We start from the raw sequence: 25,667 nt of genomic DNA on the forward strand, positions 1-25,667 counted from the left end.
TTCAATCTCTGCCTCTTGCCATCAGGAGGAAGAAGATGCCACTTTACAATCAATGGCAGTAGCAAGAGTTTGTGGACAGATCTACATTTTTATTGGCGAAGGGCCAGATTTACAAAGGTAAGCACCTAAAGAAGCAGATCGGCACCTAGTGGGATTTTCAAAAGCACCTTAAAGGTTAGGCACCTAACTCCTATTGAAAGTCACAGAAGCTAGGCACTTAACTCTTTTAGGCACGCTTGTAAATCCCACCAGATGTTTATCTGCAGCTTTAGATGCCTAAATTCTTTTGTAAATCTGGCCCTAAAACCCTGATTCAGCAAAGCACTTGATCACATGCTTAACTTCTTTGTCCCACTGACTTCAAGTTAAACACATGCTTAAATGCTTTGCTGGCCTACAGGCCAAATATGGGTCTCATGAAAAGTTAATGAGAGTTTTACCCTTTACTTTAATGGGGTGAGGCTTTGATCTTAAATCCAATACAAAAACAAACTATTTGTTTTTAAAACGACGTGACATCGGTGTAGTTAACTCACTGGATGTACGGACACAAAGCACTTAAATGGAAAGAAATGAATTGTTAAGGACATCATAAATTTTGCAATGCTCACAAAACAAACAGTACTCTTATCATGTACAAAGAAATGCATATTTGATCAAAGCACAGCAACCCTAACTCTGACCATAGATTGTTGAGGGTTTTATGTATTGTTTTTGCTATCTTGATTTTAGTATCTAAATATTTTATTTTTAGGGATACTGTTAGGAGAACTGATGGTAGAATTTTTTGAAAATTACTTAATTGCTATTCTTTGAGGAGAGCGCTATACATTTAATGTTTTGTAAAACGTGCCCTTGGGGTGGGTATGCTCCTGGTCAGCTCCCAAACTGAAGGAAACAAAAGTAGCAAGGCACAGGACTGAGTCAAACAGAGGAGGTAAAATGAGTTTGAGTTAATGAACTTACAAGAATCTTGACTTTTGAGTATTACCATTTCAAAATGTAACTTCATATAATCAGGTGTGGGGGCTGCTTCTCCATTGCCCTGCCCCTCTGTCATTTTTCTCCAGTTCAGCTTTCATTCATGATGGGTGTCAAATGGTCTCAGATATGAATACAGCATTTTATCCCAACTTGTTGCTCACTGTGTGCAATCCTCAAGTCTGGCCAAGTTTTGCTTGGTGCAAATCCCAGGGAGGAGAGAGAGAGGTGGCTGGAACAACCACCACTCTTCCCCAACCTTGTGACCAGCTGGATTGCTCTAATTTGTACTGGGCTGCAATGTCTCCAAAGGGATATTCCAGCTGCAGAGTATAGCTGTGCTTAACTCCCTTGGCTGCACCCTGATGTGGTGGTCTCTATCTTGGGTGCCATACTGGGGAGGTAGCAGAGAGCTGTTGGGCTGGCTCTATGCTACCTGGAGATTCTGCCATACGGAGGAATCCTCTAATGGCTTGCTAAGCCAGCTGTAAAGTTACTTTGTCTGATGGACCAGTGCAACCCAGTTGCAGGGAGCCAGGATCTGGCCCTCTTTTCACAGGTGTAAGTGACTAAGTAGTGGGAAGAATCAGTTCCATAACAGATCATTTCCACTTCATGCAGATCTGTCTTCATGCTGATGGTACTGCCTGACCTCTAGTGGCAGGAGAGGCAAGTTATTGAATGATTTTGCTAACATGAAATATAGTATGCCATGTAAGCAATTATTAGGTATGATCTGAACATAAGTTTTTTAAAAAGAGGCTAATGTGTATTATGTTTGAAAAATGGAAATGAATACATTTTTGAAAGATCTCTGTGACAGAGAGCTGGGCAGCAACCCCTTAGCCAGCCCTCTGTCATGTCAGCCCCAATTGAGTGAGGTAAATGGGAGCTGGCTAGGGACACCTGCACCTGATTTGTGAAGGGGAAGCAACTGTCTGCCTAATTAGCCAGTGGCTATATACAGGCCCAGGTGATAGCAGCAGTGAGAAGAAACTGGGGTACAAAAGCTCCTGAGGTAGCGAGCTGAGGAGGATTATTATTGGACTGTATACTTGTAAATAAACTACACTGGACTGCTAAACCAAAGGGTCTTGGAGTCATTTGTGACCGAGAGAGTGGCTGAAGCAGAGGGGCAATGGTGGAGAACTCTTACAATCTGAAACAGAAGACACAATAAAATGCAAAAAATTGCTGTTAAATTCTGATTATTTTTGTTTATTTCAGAGGCATCTGAGTTTACAGAAGTGTAAACAAAACCTGATTCAACCATCTACAGCACTGTTTGCAGGGTATGGTGTGGTATGTAATGTACTTTTTTCATCAGATTTGGTTGCAACTAATGTATGTTGTGATGGGACATGCCCACATCCCTCTGGCGAAAAGACTAATGAGCATTCCTGCACTCAGGCAGTGCTAATTAGGAGCACCTGTGGAACACGCTCCACCTGGAGAAGCAGGACTTAAAGGGTGAGATCTTCCATAGCTGGGAGGGGAAGGGAATAAGCAAGTTTCCCTAGGAACAAGGGAGCTGCTAGTAAAAAGGAGTAGCTTAGCTTGAGGCAGTTGCTTTGCTTTTTCTTTCCATCAGCCACCTCCCATTTGAGGCAGGCGGATGCTACTTCGCTTGGTATGAATGAAGGCCCTAGAGGGCAGCTTCCAGTCAGTGACCTATAGTGCTTTCTGAGAAGCACTGTGAGGGTTAAGAGACAATGGGACTGTAAATTGGGCTCTAAAAAAATCCCAGGATTGAGCAGAACTCCCAGTGGGAACAACATGATTGTCCAGGAGTGAGGGATCCTGTAGTGGACTTGGGGGCAATACACTCAAAGATACACGGGTTTGAGCCTAAGCTGAAGTTTGGCTGACTAGCGATATTAGTATGTAAAAAGTGCAAGATGCATTTTAGATGTACTTGACATGTTAATGGGTTAAACAATCTTTGTTTATGATGATTTCTCCCTTGAATTACCTTAAATCACTGATTAACAATGACAGTCAGTTGGTACCTGAATTTGTCTCTCTTCCATGACTACAATCACTGTTGTGTCTGCACTAAATCTGGTCAAAATTTTCCTGCCAAAATGTTTAATCAAAAGTCTATTTTCCAATTAAATATAAACAGAACATTTTTGAAAAATCTGTTTTCATCTAAAATTTCTGAATTTTTTTATTAACATTAGGAAACCTTAAAATGAAATTTGATTAAAATGACATGTTAGTTTATATATTCTTTTCATGGAAAAGAATAACTTCTCAGCCAGATCTAATCTAGATGGACCAAATATTTTAAAATAATATAACTGTCTGTCTGTCCTAGCCTGTAGTGTGCAGTTGCATGGGTTTGAAGCCCCTTCAATAAGTGCTAAATCGAATAAAGTGTGAGGTCCATGTTCATTATCTCCTCCAGGAATGAGTTCCACAGTTTAGGTCGATCTGCTGGGAAAGCTTCCTCCTATTGTCACAAAGCCTCCCCAGTTTCATTGTGTTAATGGAACATAGCTATTGTGGAAGCTCATGATAACAGATGGTCATCTCATGGGCCAATCCCAAGGAAGGCTTTGAATAGTAAAACAGAACTTGTACTATACTGCATTGTACTCTGCATTCAACAAGGAGTCAGTGAAGACAGAGCACTCGAATGTTCACGCTGACTGTGTTGCTAAACAGATGGGCTGATGTGTTTGGTATCGGCCTTTTTGGGGAATATATTTTCATTCCTAAATATAAATAGTAACAATCAAGATTAGAGGCTGCTAATTCATGAATCACTGTGGCCAGGACTATATCTGATAGGATGAGGTTCCATATTTTAGTCCTTTGCTGATGGAAGTGGGGATTTTTGTTTTTGGTTTGTTGCTGCTGTTTTGCCACCATTGCTGTTTGGGTATTCTGTGTCTTGTAAGCCCCCAAAGGCTGCAGAGAGCAATGTCCTACTTCAGGTAAGGCAGTAGAATTCACTACTCGCACCCCGCATGGAGCCTGAAATACGCTAACCAAACAATCATCAGATTCATTAGGATTCCATTGTGATATAGACTATGGTTGTAGTGCTATAATGTCAGACTATTTTTAAAGCACTCTTATGTTCATCCTCCTTGTAGTTATTTAGGAACAGGCTTGGGTGTAACTCTTCTGTGTTGACAATTGTTTGTGTTTTATATTGATTTAGCTTAAGTCTATTCCTTCCATATTTATGCTAGTGCTATATAGGGCACTCTTAAACCAAAACCAAAGTGCCCCAAGCAGGTGCTGCACCAATTTAAGGACATCCGTTTCTAAACAGATGTTCTTAAATTAGTTCAACTTCCTCGTGCAGAGGAGGCATAAAATTGGTTTTTGGGGGAGGAAGAGCAAGGCAGGATCTATCAGGCCTTTGATCAACCCAGAGACAAACATTCTGAAAATATACCAGAGAGCTAGGCGAGTATGGGAGTATCATGATCTCTTAACATCTTCATGTAACTTCTCCTGGCCAATCATTGTGAGCAAAACAGGTCCTGCAGAACTGACATCAGTCCATCAAATGCCTTCTCCTATTTCTTAATTGCTTCTGTCGGAGGGTGGGTGATATTCCAAGGTGATAAGCATCTGATGAACAGTTAATGTAAATAGAAATGCAACAATAACACCCTGGCCAACCCTGCAAACTGCATTGGACTCTGAATGGAAAGTGTGTTCAGCTCAGATGTATATTCATGCGCAGTACAGGTCTAATGTTGTATACTCCTATTAACATAATGAAAACTTTCTATTGCATGTGCTTAGCTACAGTTTTGCCAAGGCTCATCATTCTCTGAATACCAAACTGATGTCTTTCACACTAAGCAAAGACTCTTGTCCTCAGGATAGAATATTTTCCTGCCTAGTTTCAGTCTTCAGCCATTTTTAGAGCTGGCTGAAAAGTGTTCTTAGAAACTTCTTTACAAAGGGGAAAAATGCTTTTCACTCTTATCAAACACAAAATTTTGTTCAATCTTAAAAAATAATCTGGGTCATGAACGAACATGAAAAGTATCAGTATACAGTGACCAAGCGTTTGCTGTAAAACTAGAGGGAACAGTTGACACTGGTATGCACATGAACCAGATTACTTCGATGTAGACTAGCATTTTTGTGTGTGTATTTGTCACTTTGTGGTGATGCCTCTTATTGTATCATCTTCTGCAGGCTTTATGTGGCCAAGGAATAAGTCCCAGATTTCTGTGAATAGTCTAGCTTATCCTGTGGGTGGCACTTAGACATTGGTGAGATTTCTCACTCATGTAGCCACTCTGCATACAAGGGTGTGTGCCCTCCCATGTCTGATTACAGGTTAGCCTACAAGCAATGGCACCATCTCCTATGTCTCCAAAGGGTATGAAACCTAAGGAACCTCAGTGAGACAGGATAGGCTTCATTTTATTGGTATCTCCCTAAAGAAAACCTTTTAGTTTTATAGTTCAGCATATAGTTACATGATCTTGATTTACATTATGATAAAGCAGGGCTGTCAAACGATTAAAAAAATAATTGTAATTAATTGTGTGATTAAAAGTCACTCACACTGTTAAACAATAATGGAATGCCAATATACATTTATTATAACTATTTTTGAATGTTTTTGTACATTTTCAAATATATTGATTTCAATTACACACTGGGAAGTAGGAAGATTTAAACATTATATCCTTTTTGCAATAGCTGAAGCACCGTGAAGTTGTAACTTGCTCTAGGCTCCACAGTGAGCCATGAAAAGAGATCAGAATAGAGATGCGTAGCCTGATTTTGATCAAAACAGAGTAAATCTGGTATAGCTACATTTAAGTAAATGGAGTTGCACTGGTGTGAGATTAGAATTAGGCTCTGAGTTCCTGGCTCCCAGTCCATATTCCATTCAGCTGTCCCTGCTCCCTCTCCACACAGTTGTTGTATCATTAAAGCATGTGAAAAACATTGCAAAAAGCCAATATGGTATGTGAATTAAGAACCTTAATTTATGCCATGGCTATTTATATAGGAATTTACAGGATTGTTTCTTATGCAATACGTGGAAGACCTGAGTTTGTTCTCACATCTGTGTAAATTGGGAGTAAATCCACTGAAGTCTATGAAGTTACAGCAGCATAGAACTAGTGAGAGAGGAGTATCAGGTCTGCTGTGTTTAACATAGTTGTAACAGGTACAATAGCATTTGCATACATGACAGATACATAGTAATCAGCCCTTTGCTGTCTACCTGTGTTTCTGAAATCAGGCTGTGTCTACTACAGGTATTGTGTAGGAGCAGTGTCGTAGAAAAACCCATTGACATGCAACGTGAACTTCTATGCTTTTGACTGCATTCAGGGGAAAATATTGTAGCAAATCCATGGACAGTACTACACATACATGCCAGTAAGTTCATATTTAACCCAGTTTTCACTTTCTTAATATTAAAGTAATCAAAGTTTTAAATAACCCCCATAATGGATCACTATTTTGTGGTGGGAAGAGATGAGTGCAGGCAAGCCCTAATATTGTAATTTGTTGGTTCCCCATCTGCCACCCGGGCCATCAAACCTCATTGGAGTTCTCTTTTCTGCCTTCGTTTTTATTTGCTCAGATTCTAGCAGTGTTGCTATGCTCTAATATATCAGTATTATCCAGTCTGTTTTTGACCATCTTATCATGTCTAGACTCAACACCACCTCTCCCTTTCTTTGCTCAGAGAAATCCCTTTTTAGGTTATCAGCCCTCTGACAGTCTTTTTCTGACGTCTGGATGTTTTTCATTGCCTTGTTTTTCACAGAAAATGTTGAGCGTAGGCCTTTCTTCTGAAAGAGATTAAATAAATTCACTCTCAATGTTGTGGCACTGGAAATGTAGCGAGATGCAAAAACAAACACAAATGTAAAAAAATAAATAAATAAAAGCACTAACCTAACATCTGACCCTTCAAAATGGTTCCATTTCTGGTTCAAAAAATGGGCAACAATTTGGACCTGGGTGAATCTGATTTTGCCTGAATTAGTTCCATAGTGTTAGACTACAGTATCTCTTATTTTGTACTGACTGTCTAGCAGTTGTTTTGGAATCTAATGTCTTAGCATATAGGCCCTGATTCAGGAAAGCAATTAAGCACATGCTTAACTCCCACTGAGGTCAATGTTTAAAGTGAAGCTTGTGCCTAAATGCTTTCCTGAATGAGGGTCTTATTCCACATGCACACATCACCCTACTGTCTGAGTGTGTTATCTACAGTGTATATAGGTATATATTACTGTTCCAGTTCTGCATTCCTTCACCACACTGATGACTGAGTGCACAAGGAATGTAAATTTTGTCCTAAGTTAAGGTTTCAGATAGTTAAGATTAAGTTTCAAGTTAAGGTGTCAGGTGAATATGTTGTGATGTCTTGGGCATTTTCTGGGGGACTTCACAGCAGAATGAAGTTTCCATGGTAACATAACTACCTCTCTCTCATCAACAGAAGTTGGCCCAATAAAAGATATTACCTCACCCACCTTGTTTCTCTTATAATTGGGGACTGACACAGCTGCAACAACACCACATACTTAAAGTTTTACAAATATATGCTCTGAAATCTATCAAGAGGCAGATATTATGGATGTTTTAAATAAGTCAGAAAATCCCTGTTCTCATGTTTAAATGGTAATAATTTAACTAGAATTTCCATTTATTTGAAATGTTGTTTTGGAAGCACTCAGACTTGAAATACATCTCAACTTTATTAACTAATGTTTTAAATACTCAGATTTTTAAATCAAAGTTTAGCTTTAGTTAAACTGATGCCTTGTGCCACAATGTATTTATACTGACTGACAAAAATACCTGTGGTATGTGTAAAATAGGCTGAAGGATGACCTCCTTTCATAAAGGCAGGATGGAATGAATTTATATTATATCTATAGGGATAATTGTGAAAATAGAACTAGATTTTTAACATTTGGATTCAGGACCATACCTGATTTAAGATATGGGCATTTCTGGGGCATAGCAATTACAACCAATAAAACCATTAGTCTACTATTGCATAGACAAATTCTGCTCGTAGTTACTTTGAAGTAAATTTGGAATTACTCCACTGAAATCAGTGAAAGTCCTCCTTGTTTAACAGATTAACTGAAAGGAGAATTTAGCTTTCTGTGGGTAGAATCCTAGTTTTACTGAAAGCAGGGGGAGCTTTGCCACTGACTTCAATGGGGACAGGATTTCACCCTATGTGTATTGTTTAGAGATTAGCTCAAATAGCAGAATCGACATCTGGATTCAGATTTTTAATCCCCTGAAGTTCAGAGATGAAAGAACCCATGGTTTTAAGTGTGCCCTAGAGATGGGGGCTACCTATGAAATTCAGTTCCAGATGTGGGTTCAGATTCTAACTTGTACATGCAGATATCGTTGGTGATTAGATGCAGGGACTCAATAATTAATGCATTATTTATTTATTACTACTTAGTCTACTGCTTGGTAGATGAGAGAATGCAATGAAACCATAATATTTGTAGGCAAAAATAGAAGAGCTGCAATCTTGCTAACAAATGCAGTGCCAGTTTGATAGTTTACACGCTCATTTTGTTTTATTTCAATTAAGATTGGCCTAATCTTAAATTTACAATTAGATGAATTTTTAAAAGTGGCTGTCCTGGGTTGCTCCACTCACTGTTGGAGGACGTCCTGCAGGTTACACCTAGGAATTAGCTCTGCCAAGCCCATGCCCCTTCCTGTGGTTGCATTCCATCTCTCTGTCTTGGAGTTTCAGGACTCAACTGCTCCTGCTTCGTAGCTTGGCCCTCTGGCCTGGTCACTGTACTTTCCCTAGGGGAGGTGTTAGTTTCTCAGGACCCACTGTCCTAGGCAGTCTTTTCTCTCACTGTACCTTAATGGTGCCACTTCCCCAGTGATTGGTAGGGAAACCCAGGTCTGCCTTCTATGCTGGGTTCCAGGTCAGGAACCCTACAACTAGCAGTTGAGATCTGCACAGTCCTATCCCTTACTGCTCTATCCCTCCCTGGGCTACTTCCTACCTTGCCCTCTCACCCTACCAGTGACTACAGTCTCCCTCTCTCTGCAGCCATCTTCTACCATCAGCTACCGAGCTTTATACAGTTACTGTCTAGCTGCACTTCCTCTTTAATAATTCTCATAACTCCCTGGCTGCTGCTCCAAGTGCAGCTGAGTGGTTAATTGGTCCACCTAGCTACCTTAACTCCTTCAGGCTTTGTATGGGGTAGATACCCCATCACAATCTGGCCAATTTTATTCGCCTTCTGAATGGATTTATTGTATTGTTTTGGTTTTGGCCTAAAGCAGGCCCATTAAAGTAGTTGACACCACATTGATATCATTATTTTATTACACCTCCGGGCCCCAAACATGATCACAGCCTTATTGTGGTAGGCACTCTGCAAACAGGGTGAAAGACGGTCCCTGTCATGAAGAGCATACACTCTAATTAATGCAAGACACAACAATTAGGCTGCTGGTGTGCGGAGACCACTGCCTATCTTCCTGGCCAGTACTATCTGACTGGTAATGCTAAGCCCATGCTCTCACACACGTATAATGTGTAAAGTATATGTGTAAAAAAACCAAAAATGGCTGAGAACTTAAACACAAGATGGTAACAGATTGCAAATCTCAGTGGTGATTGAACCTGGTGATATTTTAAACAAAAAGTGCTCTTTTTAGCTATTTTCATCGCTTCACACTGACTCAACATACATTCTAGGTTTCAGAGTGATGTCTGGAGTTATTGTGTGTGCTGGTTGTGTTGTGTGGATGATTGTGCTGATTTGTGTGAGGGTGTGGTTGTGCTGGGAGAGTTGTGTAGGTGGTGTGAGTGGGGTGTGTGTTGTGGTGAGGGGCTACATGTGCTTGGTGTTACTGTTGTGGGGTGTGTGGGTGGGTTCAAAGAACTGTGGCAGTTGAGCCATGTAATCCACCATGTGTGCAGTCCCCCCTCATACAGACACTGACACTGTAGTGTGCAAATGAGCTGTAGAGGGAGGGTATGATTGTTTGCATTACCTCTGATGTCACAATGGTCTAGGACACATGGGTGTAATTCGTAAAGTTAAAATGGCTGAGAACTTAAAAACTGGACAGTAATAGACTGCAAGTCCCAGTGATGAGTGAACCTGGTGATATTCTGAACAAAAGAGCCCTCGGCCATGCTTTTAGCTGTTCCCATCGCTCCATGCTGACTGAATAGACTTTGTAGGTTACAGGGTGAAAATCCTGGAATCTTCTTGTAAAGATTGTTTCCTTGTCCTCCCCCCATCTGTCAGTATCTATCCATCTGTTGTCTCTTGTCTTATACTTAGCTTATAAGCCCCTCAGGGCAGAGACTGTCTTTTTGTTGTTTTTACAGTGCCTAGCACAATGGGGTCTTGGCCCATGACCAGGGCTCCTGGGGCCTACGGTAATAAAATAGTTAATAAAAATAATACGTGGATGTAATAAACAGAAGAAGGACTGAGGCAGATCCAGGAGCTATGACAATATACACCAGCTGAGGATCTGCCCTCAGAGAAAGGAGGATGAGGACAACAGCAATAAGGATGTGCATTTGTACAGGTCAGCTGGATGAGTGGGTTTGGAAGAAGACAGTGATGTTATGACCTAGTTTGGGAACAGCATTCTTTACAGGATAGAAGAAAGCATTAAGGTGCTTGTGAGGAAAATGAATAATGGGTGGTTTAGGCTGTATCACTAGTGGAGCAGAGGCAATGTAATAAGATACAAGAGTGCATAAATAGGGAGGTGCAAAGGTGTGCAGGGATGTAAAGGTAGGGGCAAGAAACTTGTGTTTGATATGGGAGAGAAGGAGGAACCAGTGGAGGGATTTAAAAGAGGGGGATAAGGTCAGAATGATAGGCCAGGGAGATAATTAGCACAGGTCTTTTGAATGGATGTGAGGGAAGTGACGGGGTGGCAAGAAGTCTGGATAATAGTAATCAAGGTAAGAGATGACAGTGGCTTGGTTGAGAATTGTAGCAGTGTGGGCAGAAAGAAAAGGCTAGGTCTTAAAGATGTTATCGAGGAAAAACTGGCAAGTGTGGGACACAGCTTGGATGTGCATTCTAGTGAGGGATGGAGTCAAAGGACTTGTCTACATAGTGAGTTGTGCGCAGCAAACTAGGGTGCGAATCTACAGTGCACCAGCTTGCCATGGAGTAATGTCCTGCTTTATCCTGCTTGGACACTGCTACAGAGTAGTGAAAGTCCTTGAGTGCAGCTGGCTTATTATTACTTGAAAGCTTTGTACACCTGCCAAGATATAATCCTTGGCTTGCCATGCAGTAAGTTATTATGTAGACAAGCCCAAAGGGAATGCCTAGGTCACAGGCCTGGGTGACCGGGAGGAGGGGAGTGTTTAACCCTGCCTGAAGAAGAAGGGAAATATGGAGGGCTTGGGAGAAAAGACCAGGAGTTGGTGGCAAGAAATCCTGGAGAAGATATCCGAAAGAGAGAGAGCCCAGAGGCAGGATTTGGGCAGAGAAAGCCTGTTTTAAATTGGAAACTGTAATTATGACTGTTCATATGTCAAATATTGTCTGGTATCTAGGTATAATGTGTTCCAAAAATAACTCAGAGAAAATATCAAGGGAGTAGAGCTTAGTCAGCGGAGAATGATGAATATTTTGGCAAATGTGAACAATACACCACTTATTTTACTGTTCTTCCTCCTAGTTTTATTTCCTTCTGTCTCTACTCTGCTTTACTCTTCTCATACTATTCTTACTTACAATACGATTGCATCGGTATCCACATGAAACATGATTTGATGAGAAAAGGACTTTCCTAAGTCATTTGTACCCTAAAAATTCAGAGTGAGAGAAACTGTTATGTTCTGGAAAGGTTCCAGTTTGAAGACCTTGTGGGGGGGTGGGAAGGGGGATGACAGTCTAGCTGTTCTGAGAGATAATGGCCATCAACTGAGTGAAACTGGGTGGAGCAAGAGTAATGAATGGCATTATGGGCCAGATCCTTGTGCAGGTAAAGCTCAAATTGGAGTCAATTGGCTATTTTTGTTATAAATAAATAATAGAATTATCTGGTAAAAAGTCTGGTAATGTGTACTGGTAACAGCTTTATATTTAATGGATGAGGAGGTCCTGGCTAATGGCATGAGTTGATGTCTAACTAGTTGAGGTTATGATCGTATAGTGGCATATAATGGTTTTTCCCCCATTGTTTATGTAGCCAATGGTGGCAGTATACCCCATGCCAACCTCTTATTTTTATTTTTATATTTTCAATCTCTAGAATGTATTCACTTCTTTTCCTTGCAAAGTGAATTGAGCACGCTAAAAAAGACATTGCCACGTGGAAGTGCTAATATGTATGTGTGCCACTGTCCTCTCAGAGATGGAATGATTTCTTGGATTGAACTCTGAGATTGGTTTTTGTCATAGGCCCTGTCCTGGCCATGGAGATTCAAGTGGGGTAGCTGAAGAGGTGTGTGGGGAATGCACATCTTACTAGCTACAGTCGTGTGGAAATTAGTCAGAAAAGATACTACAATAGCAAGTTTTATTATCCTTTCCAGGCAGCTCCCACTCTTGGAACTAGCCAAAACAAGGGGGAGCTCCTGGTACAGTGGCTTCATTGGAGCCATGCTGCCATGGAACCAAGAGGATGAGGGATTGCTGGAGGCCAGAGTTGGTGCTGAGGCACAGGGACTCCAGGCAGTTGGACCTAGCCTCCCATGGATCTGTACGGATGCTCTGGCATTTGCCTGCTTTGGGCTGGGGTCCTGGGGTCTTTTCCAGGAAAAGAGTAGTATAAAACTTCACTTGTGATGTGCAAATATGGTCTCAGGGAAGGATCCTTGTGGAGTTTTCCTCCCCTTGATCTGTGTCCTGTGGGTTTTTGCACAGGATGGGATGATTTGGACCCAGGAGTTAGATCTGTCCTCTTTCTATCACTTCTCTGCTCACGCTCATGGATGTTTCCTTGGCATGCATCCCTCACTATCCTTAACTGGCAGTAGGACTTGCATTAAGGCCTAGATACAACAATGGGATCTGTGTAGGGTGACCAGATAGCAAGTGTGAAAAATTGGGACAGAGGGTGGAGGAGGGAGGGGGTAACAGGCACCAATATAAGACAATGCCCCCAATATCGGGACTGTGCCTATAAAATCGGGACATCGTCACCCTACATCTGTGAGAGCAAACTTGGGTTCCCCGCAGAGCACTACTCCCAGGCCCAAGGTGCAGCCCGTGTGGAACTGATTGAAATCGGGACCTAGGTCTGTTCCTAAATGAGTATGCTCACCACTCCTATGTTCTATTGCTTTTATTTGGGACGTGTAGTGTCTTTTTTTTTTTTTTTTTAAACATCCTTTTTGCAGTTTCGGGATGTACATCACCCACATCAGCATCCAGAGGGAGGGAGAAAGGGAAGAGGTTGGTGTTTTGCATTCATTAGCTTGTTCCTTTGAAGGGATTTCTTTGCTCCCTTCAGGTTGTTTGTGTGTTTGTGACACCTTCACTTAGGGTTTGATTGTGCCATTTAGGCACGACTCTGCATTGGGTAGCCCTGCCCCACCAGAAGCACTGGAAACTCTCCCCAAGAGAGACAGAATGCCTCCCAGAGCTCCCCAGTGTACAGGGGGGAATGAACACAATGCATTACCCCTTAGGAAGTGTAACATGCTTCCCATCTCAAGGAGGAGGCTGGTCAGCTCCCCTGGCTGGCATGTAAAAGGAGGGTGGCGCTATGGCACTGCCTCTTTGGAATGCTTTGCAACCCCAAGGGGTAGTTAGAGAATGATTCATGTTCTTCCCTGAGAATGCCCTGTCCTTACGCAGACGACACAAAATGGGGAGAGGATCTTTACTCCCTTCCTCTTCTACTCCCCCGCCAGCTGCACAGACATATGAGAGCCAGGGGGAGGAATCTAGCCCTTAGAAATGTCAAAAAAACCCAAACAAACAAACAAACCTATCTCTTCTTCTGAGACCAAATTAGTTCTCTTCACCCTCTTTATTTGGCTGGACCCAGATCTTTTACTGCAGTTTCTTGCCCTGTTTTGACTATTAGGAATCTGAACTTCTCTTTTTCAGTTTCACACAGTTTTATTTAGCTTGTGACCAATACAGTGTAACTTTTCTCTCTCTCTTGTGCATCTATGCCCTTAGCTTACATCAGGCACATCCAACCTACAGCTCCTGAGGCTTTAAAATGTGTCCATTCAAAGGCTTCTGTCTTAAGAAGAAAATGTGCTTTGATTAAAAAATGGCAAATGGGTCCTGCGGTATTTAATGGGCAGTGTTTGAATCAGGCCTGTCACTATGGAGAGGAGGAAGGAAGCATCATCTTCCTGCCAGCCTCCCAGTCTCGCTGTTTTCCCTTCCTTGCTCCAGCTGCTCCGCTTGTTTGTAATGATTCTGAGTCAATAGCACCTCAGGGATATAAGCGTAGCTAAGCTAGTGTAACTGGTAACATAGGTGGGCCACTGTTGCCAATTGTGAAGATTTTGACCCCCTGCTGGTGCCAGTCTCCCCATGATAAGAAGCTCCAACTCTCAAGCCAGTTTGAGCTCTGCTTGGGGAAAACTCCTCCTATTCAGTTGCCTTCCCCAATTCCCAGCCTAAGCCTCCTCCTGGACAACTAGACATACTGCAGGAAGCCGTCAGAGCGTTCACACTCTCCTTGTTCCCCCTGCGTGGGGAGGAGGAGAGCAAAGAGAATTCCCAATACATTCCCACAGCAGGAAAGGAGGGCTGAGCAAGAAAGATCTCAGCGGCTCAGGGTAGTTCAGCTCCCTTTTCCCCTTCTCCTCCTGTGAAAAATGGGTAGGTCTCCTCTCTCCCTCTCCAATCCATCCTGGCAATACCAGCCCTGGGGTGGGGGGAGTAATCCCCGGAGCTGCAGGAGGGTCAGAGTTGAGGCTGATGTGTGGTGCAGAATTAATTAGTGGTCTGAAGGATGCAGAATGAATTAATTAGAATTTTTGAGTTTGGGAGAAGCTGGAAGTTTGACACCAGGAAACAGCATTTTATACAAATCCATGTAACTTGATTTATTTGGGTCTCCATTTGGGAGAGATGTCAACACTCTAACTGACCCACACACATTAGGGGTGGGCAGGAGGTGTTCAAAAAGCAAAACACAGACAAAAAACACAATATAATCATTTTGGGGCCAATCTCATGAGTTTCAGGGGTCTGGCTCATGATTTTTTAACTTTTGAGATTGGCAATACTGCAGATTCAACTGGAAATTAACACATTGGGGGGAGGGGAGGGATAAGCAACTCCAAAAGTCTTATTAAGATGGTAATAAGGCATGACAAGTTTTCATACTGGAGCTATAGGAGATATAATTAAAGTATTGAGTATAGCCTCTTGGTCCTTTTGAAATAATATTTTTGGCCCCCAGGCCAACAAAGTTAGATAACACTGGTTTACATGGTGTCTGTAATTTATTGATGGTATGCCCTTCTTTGCCATCTGCTTTTCTGTGTCAGGCACTTAGTTCTAGGAGGATATTCTTGCAGCCGATCCCTCCTTTTTCTTTAGTATGTGCTTTTTTTTTTTTTTTTTTTTTTAAATAAACCTGTGACTTGTTGCCACTATTTTAACAAGGATTTCCCACAAAAATCCCCCCTTTGCCTGTGATAAATCCATGTACTGGGGCGAGTATGTTTGCAGGGACAAGGGGTAAGAAACTGGGACCTCTATTACTTGGGCTTCCCCTGTAAACAAAAGCTTTCTCCTAACCAGGAGGAGGCAACACAAATAGGTATGAAGGGAGCAACCTTACATTTGGTTTTTGAAAAATAGGGGGAGTGCATTGTGTTGAATTTGCATACTTTCAAATGTTGCGGGTGGGGGTAGAGACCCTGGAGTTACCCTCATCTTGGAAAGAGTTTTGAAAATTCCTGATACCTGCTGCAATCTGGGCTAGTAACAATGTGCTCTTCAGAAACCTATTCTGTACCAGCCCGAGGGCCAGGATGGGTCAGGCAGGCTGGGGCACCAGCATCCCCAGAAGGGGTGATTCCATCGAAGCCTGGGCAATCACCCCCACTCCCCCTGTAACACCACGGCGGAGCTTTCACCGTGCGATGGATGAGCATGATCCCACCCCCGGCAGCACCGCACAGGAAACAAACCCTGGCTTGATCCCATCGCAGCCAGTAAAGAAAACCCTATTGGCTCCGGGTTAGGTTTATCTCTTCCCCCAGCCAATCAAACTCTCTCTTCCTACCGCAGCAGCACAGAAACTAGGGCCGGAGGAGACTGATTGGGTCGCCTCGCCCATCCCTGGGCCCGCGCGGGGCTGTCTCTGATAGGGAGCGGCGCTGCACTCTCGTGAGTGACAGCGCCGCAGCCCTCTGCGAAGGGAGCTGGGCCGGCTTGCTGCTCTCGCTGCCGAGCAGCCAGTTCGAACCTGTTCTCACAACTCTTAGCGGCCGAGGCTGCTGCTTGCTGCGGGCAGGAGCTGCTCTGCTCTGCTCTGCTCTGCTCTGCTGTTCCCGGGCGCTGCGGGCGGGCGGGCTGGCTTCTGTGATCTGCCAGGTAAAGGGGTTTGGAGTTGGGTGCAGATCTAACGGAGGCAGTCAGCTAAAGCCTGCTTCCGTTTGTAAAGGCAGAGGAGTGAATTGCTCCTGCAGCTGTGGGGTTTGCCGGCACCGTTTAGGCTGATGGTAATGTCATTTTCCCCATTCAGCTCCATCCTGCGCGGTTTTTAAGGTGCGGCTTGACAAAGCCCCTGGCTGGGCTGATTTAGTTGGGGTTGGTCCTGCTTTGAGCAGGGGGTTGGACTAGGTGAGCTCCTGAGGTCCCTTCCAACCCTCATCTTCCATGAGTCTAGGATCCTCTGCCAATGCATTTCAGTATTCCTGTGCTCCTCTTGGACTGGGGTGCTTGGACAGAGCCTGGACCATGCAGAATTAAGCAGAAGAGTGGGATGGTTCTTGTGTCGCCAGCCTACGGGGAGGGAGGAGGTTTTCTAGGTCTTCTCAACTTGTGATGTGAGTCAGGATTTGAGCACAGATGTCCAGAGGCACATTATTAGCTCACTGAACAGATTTTGCAATTCTGAATGTTACTGTCTCTCTAGCCTAATAAAGACCTAGGTGTAGACAACGTAATGTCCTCCAGGGCTCTTCGTTATTTTACAAAGCAGAAATATGAGCTATGACATGGCGGGGATTGTTGCTTTGAAAATAGAGTTTGAAAAGCCACTTGGCTAAATAAGCAATCTCTGATGATTTGTTCAGTACCATCTTTATGAACTAGGGGTGTTTTCAAAAGCAATACAGATAATGCCATTCAGATCTTGATTTACAGAGTTGCTGAGAGCCTTAATTTCATTTGATCAGAGTGGGAGCTGCAGGTCCTCAGCACCTCTGAAAAGCGGGCCTTGAAACAGCATTGGGTTCAAAGCTGTGCCAGTTTAAGAAGCTGCCATGTAGTTACCTTTCACTTCATTGTGAGGCATAGCCAAAAATGCTGTTCTACAGTAGGCCTAATCTTGCTGTCCTCATGAAGGCTAAAGTCCTTTTGACTTCAGTGAGACTGCTGTCTGCATCAAGTCTGCAGGATTGGGGCCCAATGGGTGCAGTCTGCAGAATAGACAAAAGTGATCAGTGGAAAAAAAATACTAGGGAGAATATATGAAATGAGAATGAAACCTGATCATTTTGCAATGGCAATATTCTTTACTAATCATAGTGATGTGATGTTGAAGTTAGGCTGAAGTGGAGCAGTGGGGCAGGAAACCATCTATGAATACTTGAAAAGTGCAATATCCAAAGAGGAGAGAATCTATTTCGTGCACCACTAAGGGGTATCGATAGGCAGAATAGCAGGAGATTATGAAGAGGGAAATTTTGAGTAGACATCAGGAACAATTTTATCAGACTGAGATCGGTTAGACTGGGGAATATTCCCCCAGGGAAAGTGGTGGAAGCCCTATGGCTTGAGTCATTTAAAACTCAACCAAACAAAGCACTGGGTCTGCAGACAGGCAAGGGATAAAAATTTCAAAAGTGCCTAAATCCTATTTTCAGAAGTGATTTAGGCACTTATACTGAGATTTACAAGATGTCTAAGGGGTTAGGTGGATTTGGGCACCTAGCTCAATTAGGCTGGGATTTTCAAAGGTGCCTGAGTGAGTTATATGCCCAAATCCACCTAACCCCTTAGAATGGGATTTACAAGGTGCCTAAATCACTTTTGAAAATAGAATTCAGCCTCCTCTGTCACTTGGATGATTTAACAAATGTACCTAAGGTAACATTTTTCAAATCTTTCTCCATCTGACTTCTATGATTCTGTCAGTCATGAAGCCTTCAAGTTCAGCTGTTTTTGAAAAAACATTTTAATTTGGATAAAAGATCACCCAGGTAACTGAATTTGAAGAGTGCACAACTTCACTTGTGACAAATGGTAGGGCTCTGTATTTAGATACTAAATACACCTATGTGCTTACAGAAGTGATGTTTAATGTTCTGAAAATATTGGAAAAGCCCACTGTGAATTAATAGAGCATGTGTGTTGTTTTGTGTTGGCGTATCTTCGTAGGAAGTGGCCCTTAAAAGAAGAATAAGGAGATAACACGCTTTTGGAGAGCTTGAAAATGCAGTTTAATTTTATTTCTGTTTACAAATAGTGGGCCTTGTTCTGCACCTTGTGTTAAGCATATATAAAATTCTACCAAGTCAGAATGGCGAAAGTGAGTTGAGCCCCTTTGACTCAAATGTGTTCAAATCTCTGCAATGGGAGAGCTGTGCAAAAAATGCATGTTTGCCTGTTATGTGGGCAGAATCCTGCATTTGTTCCTGCAAACCAGGTAACTGCAGGTACAGAGTATCTATTGAGCAAACGTGGTTACCTGACCTTCTGTCACGAGTGCAGAGTTTTGTCTGCGCCACTGGTGAGTATGCACTTTGCAATGCTCAAGCCATTGACTTTTTGTCTCTTTATGGCACTTGCGATATTCTGAGTGAGTGGTTTCTAAATGAATATTATGTAGGAGGGGCACAGAAGCAAGTTGATCCCTTTTCTGTAACTTCCCCAGTCTCCTTCCCTATAGGCGCTGTTGTCTACTTCACCCAGGGAGGCAGGGTCAGTGGCTTTGTCTCCTAGAGAAAATCAGTAGCTTCCATCTCTCTGAACCCATGTACAGATATGGGGTCATCAACTTTTCTCTGAGGTGGAGGTGAGGTTCAGAGGCTTAGTTTTGGTTCCTCTTTCTCCTTCACTTCCTGCAGAGAGGCTTCTGCTAGTTATAAATTTGTTGATTGTTCCTCTGTTATATTGTCTCTAAATTCCCTCCCTTTCTGTTCCCGTTGCTATCATTTTGCCCTATTCCATGGTCACTTCTCATCTCTCACCTCCTGCTCCTCTTCTGCAACCCAGCTCTTTTCCCGAATCCCTCTCCAGGTTACACAACTTCCAAGATCTTATTTTTCATTACTCCAGCCACATCACTTCTCTCCTCAGATCCTTCACTGGCCTCTCCTCTCCTTCAGCACCAAGTTTAGGCTTCTCAGATCTGATTCCCCATCGTGTCTCAGCTGTTTTAGTCCAGTGTAACTTCATTGGCTTGACTGTATGTAGCAAAGTGGAACCCCTCAACTGTAAAACACAGCTCCATCCTTACATCTACGCTCTAATTTAAGCAGCAGCTGGGGTAGGGAGGAGAATTAAACTCCTCCACATCTCCTGTTAACTGTCCTCTTCTCCCCTTGCTCTAGACTTTATGCCCCTTTGCTTGGGAGAGGCTCCACATGCGTCCAATCCACTTCTTCAGCAAAGCCTGTGTACACTGACAATATCCCCCTTATTGTTCCTGTGCCCTAGCTGTCTCATGTTAGTAAGCTCTTCGAGACAGAGACATTGACTTTTATGGGTCTTTTGTAATCACTGTGTACATTTACTGTGCTGCCTCAACAAGTCTCTGGAGAGGTAGGTTTAGTGGCTTCTTAGCGCATGTGGGAGGCAAGCAGCTTTCTCTTCTCTGAAATGCCCAATCTGTACCACACACAGCTGGGAGGTGTGATTCCTAGCCCAGGCCAACAGATTTGCACTAGCTCAGTTCAAACTAGTGTATCAAAAATAGGAGTGTGGATGTTGCAGCACCCGTGGAGGCTCGCTCCACTTACCAAAGCTCAAGTCCAGGAGATCTGAGCCTCCACCTGCACTGTAATCATGGGTGGCGGGTGAAGCTTCCCCTGGGGGAGGCTAGCTCCTAGTCCCGTTTCTTCCACTCAAGGCCCCGCCCCTGCTCGGCCCCAAACCCCGCCCCCACTTGGCCCATGGCCCTACCCTCTCCTCCACTCAGCCCTCCCACCACCACTGGAGGGATGCTGTGAGTGGCGAGCAGGGGGGTCTCATGGGAGAGGGAGCTAAGGAGGGACGTGGTGCGTGACGGGTGGGAGGTTTCTCACATTGGGAGGGGGTGGAGAGGAGGGATGCATGCAGTGGGGACCTTGGGAGAGGGAAGGTGGAGTAGAGGAGAGGAGCAGCCAGGCAGTGGGGGGCCTCTGGGAAGTGGGGGATCAAGGATCGGAAGAGGCGGGGCCACCACGGCCCAGGTATCTGGTGGTGGGTCAGCGGCAGCTGTGCCGGGGAGGCTTAGCCTTCCCTGGCCTATTATACCTCCCTGGGCTGGGAGGCACGCACCCAACTGCCATGCAGATATACCCAAAGAGGCAGGGATGGTGGCTCGCTTTGTTAGAGCCCCGGGAAGAAGTGATAGGATTGGCATGACTATTCATCAGTGTGGTTACTTCCTGTGCTAAACCTCTCACTGCCTTTTCTTTTCCTGCAGATAGCTTCATACCGAGGTCACGACGCTCTCTTGGCAGCAGCTCCAGTCTCTGTGCCTGGGGGTTTGTATAAGTTGAATGCATTTGCAATAGTTAAGGGGAGGACAGTTATTTCCATTTGTCACTCTGGTTTTTAGCTAAATATTTCAGTGCTGTGCTGATATTTAAGGAAACCTTTTTTTGCCCCGCCCATCCAAATATTGTTACGAGAATGGTGGTCCAAATCTTGCATGTAATTGCACCGATGAACCCAATGTGAATATGGCTCTGGGTGGGTCCATCATTTGTTTTCTATTCCTTGGTTGGCTTGTGTTGGGCCCCCACGATGCCCATTGAGAATTGATATAAATGGGTGCAACTCTCTTGCCTTCCTGGACACACAGGTTCTAAATTTGGACTTGTACATCAGTTGATCAATTCCTGTGGATGATAGTCTATTGATCTAGACAATAAACGTTCAGTATCTAGACAATGAACCTTCTGTATAAATTATGGGTTCTTTATGGGGTTATAGTGCTACAGAAACTTGCATGGTATTTTGCTGTGGGCAGCATATTTTTAGTAGTCTCCATGGGAAGAGACCACTGAAAGAAAAGCACCATTTTTCTCCAGAATGCTTTGTGGCATTTCTTTCTTGTAACATTGGGCTCTCAAAGGGATGGCTTAGTACTGTAAGCATCTTGCTTGCAATTTATGGAGTCACAAGCTTGAATCTCAACAGGGTTGACTTGAACTTTCTGTAATACAGACCTGATTTCTATGAATTGTGTGTGTGCGGAGTAAGTCATGTATTCAGATGAGATTCAGAACTAGGTTCTCCTGATTCTGCATGGAGACTAAAGATCTGTAGCCCCTTCCATCTGTTCATTCTGTGTCTTTCATTTTTACCTCCCACCCCATTCATGTTTGCCAGCTGTCCACCTGGCTTCCATTCTGTGTTGAAGAGGTCTGCAGGTTTCCTGTAAAATACTTTGGGGCACTTTGGCGGCCGGCCTAGAGCTGAATGGCCTGTGCCGTGAGCTTGGCATCAGTCTATGAATGATTAACAGTAAACTTACACAGCCCAATTCTGAGTTGTCTTTAAACCAGCAAATAATTATAAAAGGTATCCACTTGGTCACAGTGCTTTAAGCAGAGGCCCTAACAGGCCTTGAGATTGTGGATTAGTACTGAGGAGCATCTCTCCTGTCCCAATCTCACCCACTACGATCCCTGAGAGGGAGCAGGCAAACTGCCTTAACTGGCTCCCAATTGGTCAGTGTCTCCTCCTGGCTCTTCTAGACCCCTCACAGCACTAAGTCTGGTTGGTAGCCCCGCCTGCGTGGGTTTTCCTTGAGCTAAGCAGTGTCTGATGCCGATGCCTCCAGCCAGGTGCAGAAAGAATCTGATAGACCTCATCACAGATGCTTGGAAAATATAAGGTAAAACTGTAAGTCTTAAGATCTTTTGGGTAGGGGTTGTTTTGTTCTGTGTTTGCACAGCACCTAGCATAATGGAGTCCTGGTTGATGATTGGGGCTTGTAGGTGCTATGGTAATACAAATAATTACTAATAATAGCCAAAATGAAGTATGTATTTGGAAGATGTGCTGCATGGTACCATTGTGTTATGTCCATACACTTTCATCCTTGATGGTGGATGATAATTATAACACACTGTTCTGTGTGATCACACTGTTGCAGTCAGCAGCATCAAAACACTGATTCCATTTGTTGATTTAGCCCCTCTGACTAGCTGCTGAAGATCTATTCTGCAAAGCTGAATGCTGATATTGTATTCTGTGCTGTTCAGAACATAGTAGAATGCGTGGTCCCAGACCACACCATTTATACTGTCAGATCAAAAATGGCTGGAGACTTTTGGGGTTCCCAACTTGAGACACTTAGGGGCTGAGCACCCAAAATTCCAGGCAATGTTCATGGGAGTTGCAGATGCTCAGCACCTCTAAAAATCAGGTCCCAGGGTCTTAAGTTGGGCACCCAAAAATCTGTGGCTACACTGGCAAATTTTAGCCTAACAGCACAATCCATCTCCAACTGAAGACAATAGATTCCTGTTGAGGAGGCAACAGATAAAGAGAGAAAATGTGCCAGATTTCCTCTGGCTGTTGTTGTTAGGTAAAAATCAATAACCCAAAATTTGCCTAAAGATGATAGTCCTTGCTATGAACATCTTGCGATCTAATCCATGGACACAAAGAAAACTAGATGTACTTGACAGTAAAGAGGAAGGAATAACGCAGAGGATCTACTGTGGGGCTTTTTTAAATTATTGGCTCACTAATTATGGACATCCTAGAGTGGCCTTAATGAGGAACTCAACCGCCCAGACTGTGGCTAAATGGGTGGGATGGGGAGGGAGTTTCATGTGTAAGGGGAGCTGTGGACAAAATTACAAGAATGGGAGGTGAATGAGCATAGACTGGCAGAATGGAATTTGTCTGGGGGAAATGTAATGAAACAAGATCAGATATGTAGGCCAAGGTTGCATTGTGTAAGGACTTGAGGGAAGTGTGCATGTCCAATCCGATTATATCTCTGCTGCTTTAATTAATAGTGTAACAGCATGACCTAAGTGGACTAACAATTTCAGGTTGGGTGGAAGAAGTGAGCTGTAAGGTTAGGTGGTGGTCACTTGTTATATAGTGGGGAGGGAAGGAGTGCAAAGGCTAGGAATCGGCACAGAGGACACAAGAACCTCCTTCAGCGGACACAATGCTTACAGTACATACAACTTCATTTTACTTTACTCCCTAGTGCCAAATTTTCCATTGTATGAAGGATTTATTTGACGTACTCGTTTTATGTCTCTTGTCTAGATGGATCATCGTTAAATACTAGACCATAAGCTGAGCGAAGCCACAATCAAAATGGCAAAGTACAAACTAGTTCTATTAAGACACGGAGAAGGAGCCTGGAACAAAGAGAACCGCTTTTGCAGCTGGGTGGATCAGAAGTTGAGCAGTGATGGGATAAAGGAAGCTCAGAACTGTGGGAAGCACCTCAAAGCGCTAGGTTTTCAATTTGACCTTGTGTTTACATCCATCCTAAGTCGTTCTATTCAGACTGCTTGGCTGGTGTTAGAAGAGATGGGGCAAGAATGGGTTCCCACCCAAAGTTCATGGCGGCTGAACGAACGCCACTACGGTGCTCTGATAGGCCTCAACAGAGCAGAAATGGCTTTGAACCATGGTGAAGAGCAAGTGAAAATATGGAGAAGAAGCTATGATGTTACTCCACCTCCCATAACTGAATCTCATCCTTACTATAAAGAGATCTACAATGATCGCAGATATAAATATTGTGATGTGTCCCAAGACAAACTCCCAAAGGCTGAAAGCTTAAAAGAAGTGTTGGAGAGACTTCTTCCCTATTGGAATGAAAAGATAGCACCAGAACTGAAAAGTGGCAAGATGATCCTCATATCTGCTCATGGAAACAGCACTAGGGCGCTGCTCAAGCATCTGGAAGGTAAAAATCTTGCTCACAATTTTTCTGCTTTAGTGGTAACAATAACCAGACTTCCATTTATTAACGAGTCATCTTGTATGATTTTTGTTTTGCGTTAGATACATAGAGCCAATTTTTTGCCACACTTACAATCGTACACTGACTTAAATGGCAAGCAGAATTTGATCCTGAGGATACTTCCATTAAATAATGTAAGAGTTTAAATATCTGTGGTGTCAAAGGACAAAATAATAGGTTGATCTCTTGAACAAAAATCACATGGGAGGAGGGCAGGTGCCACAGAATTAGTCTGTTTTACTTCTTCATCCTTTTAAAGGGCCAGATTTGATTTACACCAGTGTGGTTTTAAATAAAAATCCGAGTAACCAAACCAACTTCAGTGGAATAAATAGACGCCAATGCGACCAGGATCAGAATCTGTCCCTTTCTCTTTTCCTCTGTTCACCTATTTTACTGTGATTGATCTAAATGGATGTTATACTCTGATGCTTTCAATGTGCCATATCATTCAAGTGCTGGGTTGTAAAGTACATGTGGTTGGGTTGTGAGGGGAATACTTACCTGGTACTGTGATGTATGTCTTCTTTTAAGAGTAAGCACTTGAATAAATCACTGACAAAAGCCAGTATTGTACTGACATCCTGTACCAGGTAGGTGCTTGTTAAAATATTCATCTATACGTATACTGTCATTTCCCAGTGTGGAAAGTGTCTGCCAATGAACAGCTAAACTAGCATTCCTGGTCACCTTGCAAAGGTTTGCTGATTGCTCTAGAGGGTGAGAGTTTGGGACAGGCCTTTGCCAGTTTTGGGACAAGCCTTTTTATACAGACTTGGGCCCAAGTTTAGGTCCTCCATAAATTAGTGCAGTCTGCCTTCCAGTTGTTCAGTGATGAACATAGGTCCTGGCCACGGTATGACTTTTCTTCATGATTGTGTAATCTGCTAGAGATGCAGTCACCTCAGCTGGCTGCAAGTAGATACCAGCTGAAGAGTGTTGCACAGCAGTTCTTCTACCACCAAAACCGTGTTTGTGCATCTGCACCTGCTGCACTCCCCAAATGTTGTTTTCTTTCTGGGACAGTCTGGGAAAGCATTGTCTCACCAAAGGGTGCAGAGAACATATATCTAGAGTGGTACCCAGGGACCAGGCAGTGTATTCTGCAATGTTTGACTTCACAAAGTTGGGAGAATAACTGATTCAGCCAATCTTACTCACATGGTGTGGATGTCTTGTCCCCACAAAAAAGTGCACCGAATCAGATACAGGAAAACAGCCACATGCCAGCCAAGCCCACTGGCAAGTGCAATTTGCCGCTGGCTGAGCACAACTGGTGCATAACTTTTAACCACGCTGTGTGCAGACACAAACCATGTGTAGAGCTAGCTATGTCAGTAACTGGTTACAAACTCATTTTACAGTCTGTAGGGCTAAAGTCT

At 43.4% G+C, this 25,667-nt stretch overlaps 1 protein-coding gene across 7 annotated transcripts in view; it reads left to right on the forward strand.

Moving 5' to 3' along the window:
• Positions 1-2,001: 2,001 nt before the first annotated feature.
• BPGM (bisphosphoglycerate mutase) overlaps positions 2,002-25,667 on the forward strand; it is a 39,485-nt gene continuing 15,819 nt past the window's right edge. For 2 of the 7 annotated variants that reach the window (XM_067559122.1, XM_067559118.1), the window contains exons 1-4: positions 16,395-16,499; positions 20,761-20,821; positions 22,040-22,179; positions 23,577-24,228. In XM_067559122.1, coding sequence (XP_067415223.1) covers positions 23,628-24,228 — 601 coding nt within the window. In that variant the 5' untranslated portion in view covers positions 16,395-16,499; positions 20,761-20,821; positions 22,040-22,179; positions 23,577-23,627. Of the gene's footprint in view, positions 2,284-16,394; positions 16,500-20,628; positions 20,822-22,039; positions 22,180-23,576; positions 24,229-25,667 lie in introns of those variants that run through there. The other 5 variants (XM_067559119.1, XM_067559121.1, XM_067559120.1 and 2 more) reach the window with 5 other exon arrangements.

This window comes from Emydura macquarii, unplaced genomic scaffold, assembly GCF_026122565.2.
Source record: "Emydura macquarii macquarii isolate MOO-44397 ecotype Brisbane River unplaced genomic scaffold, CSIRO-AGI_Emac_v2 contig_2205, whole genome shotgun sequence".
Classification (NCBI taxonomy): Eukaryota; Metazoa; Chordata; order Testudines; family Chelidae; genus Emydura; species Emydura macquarii.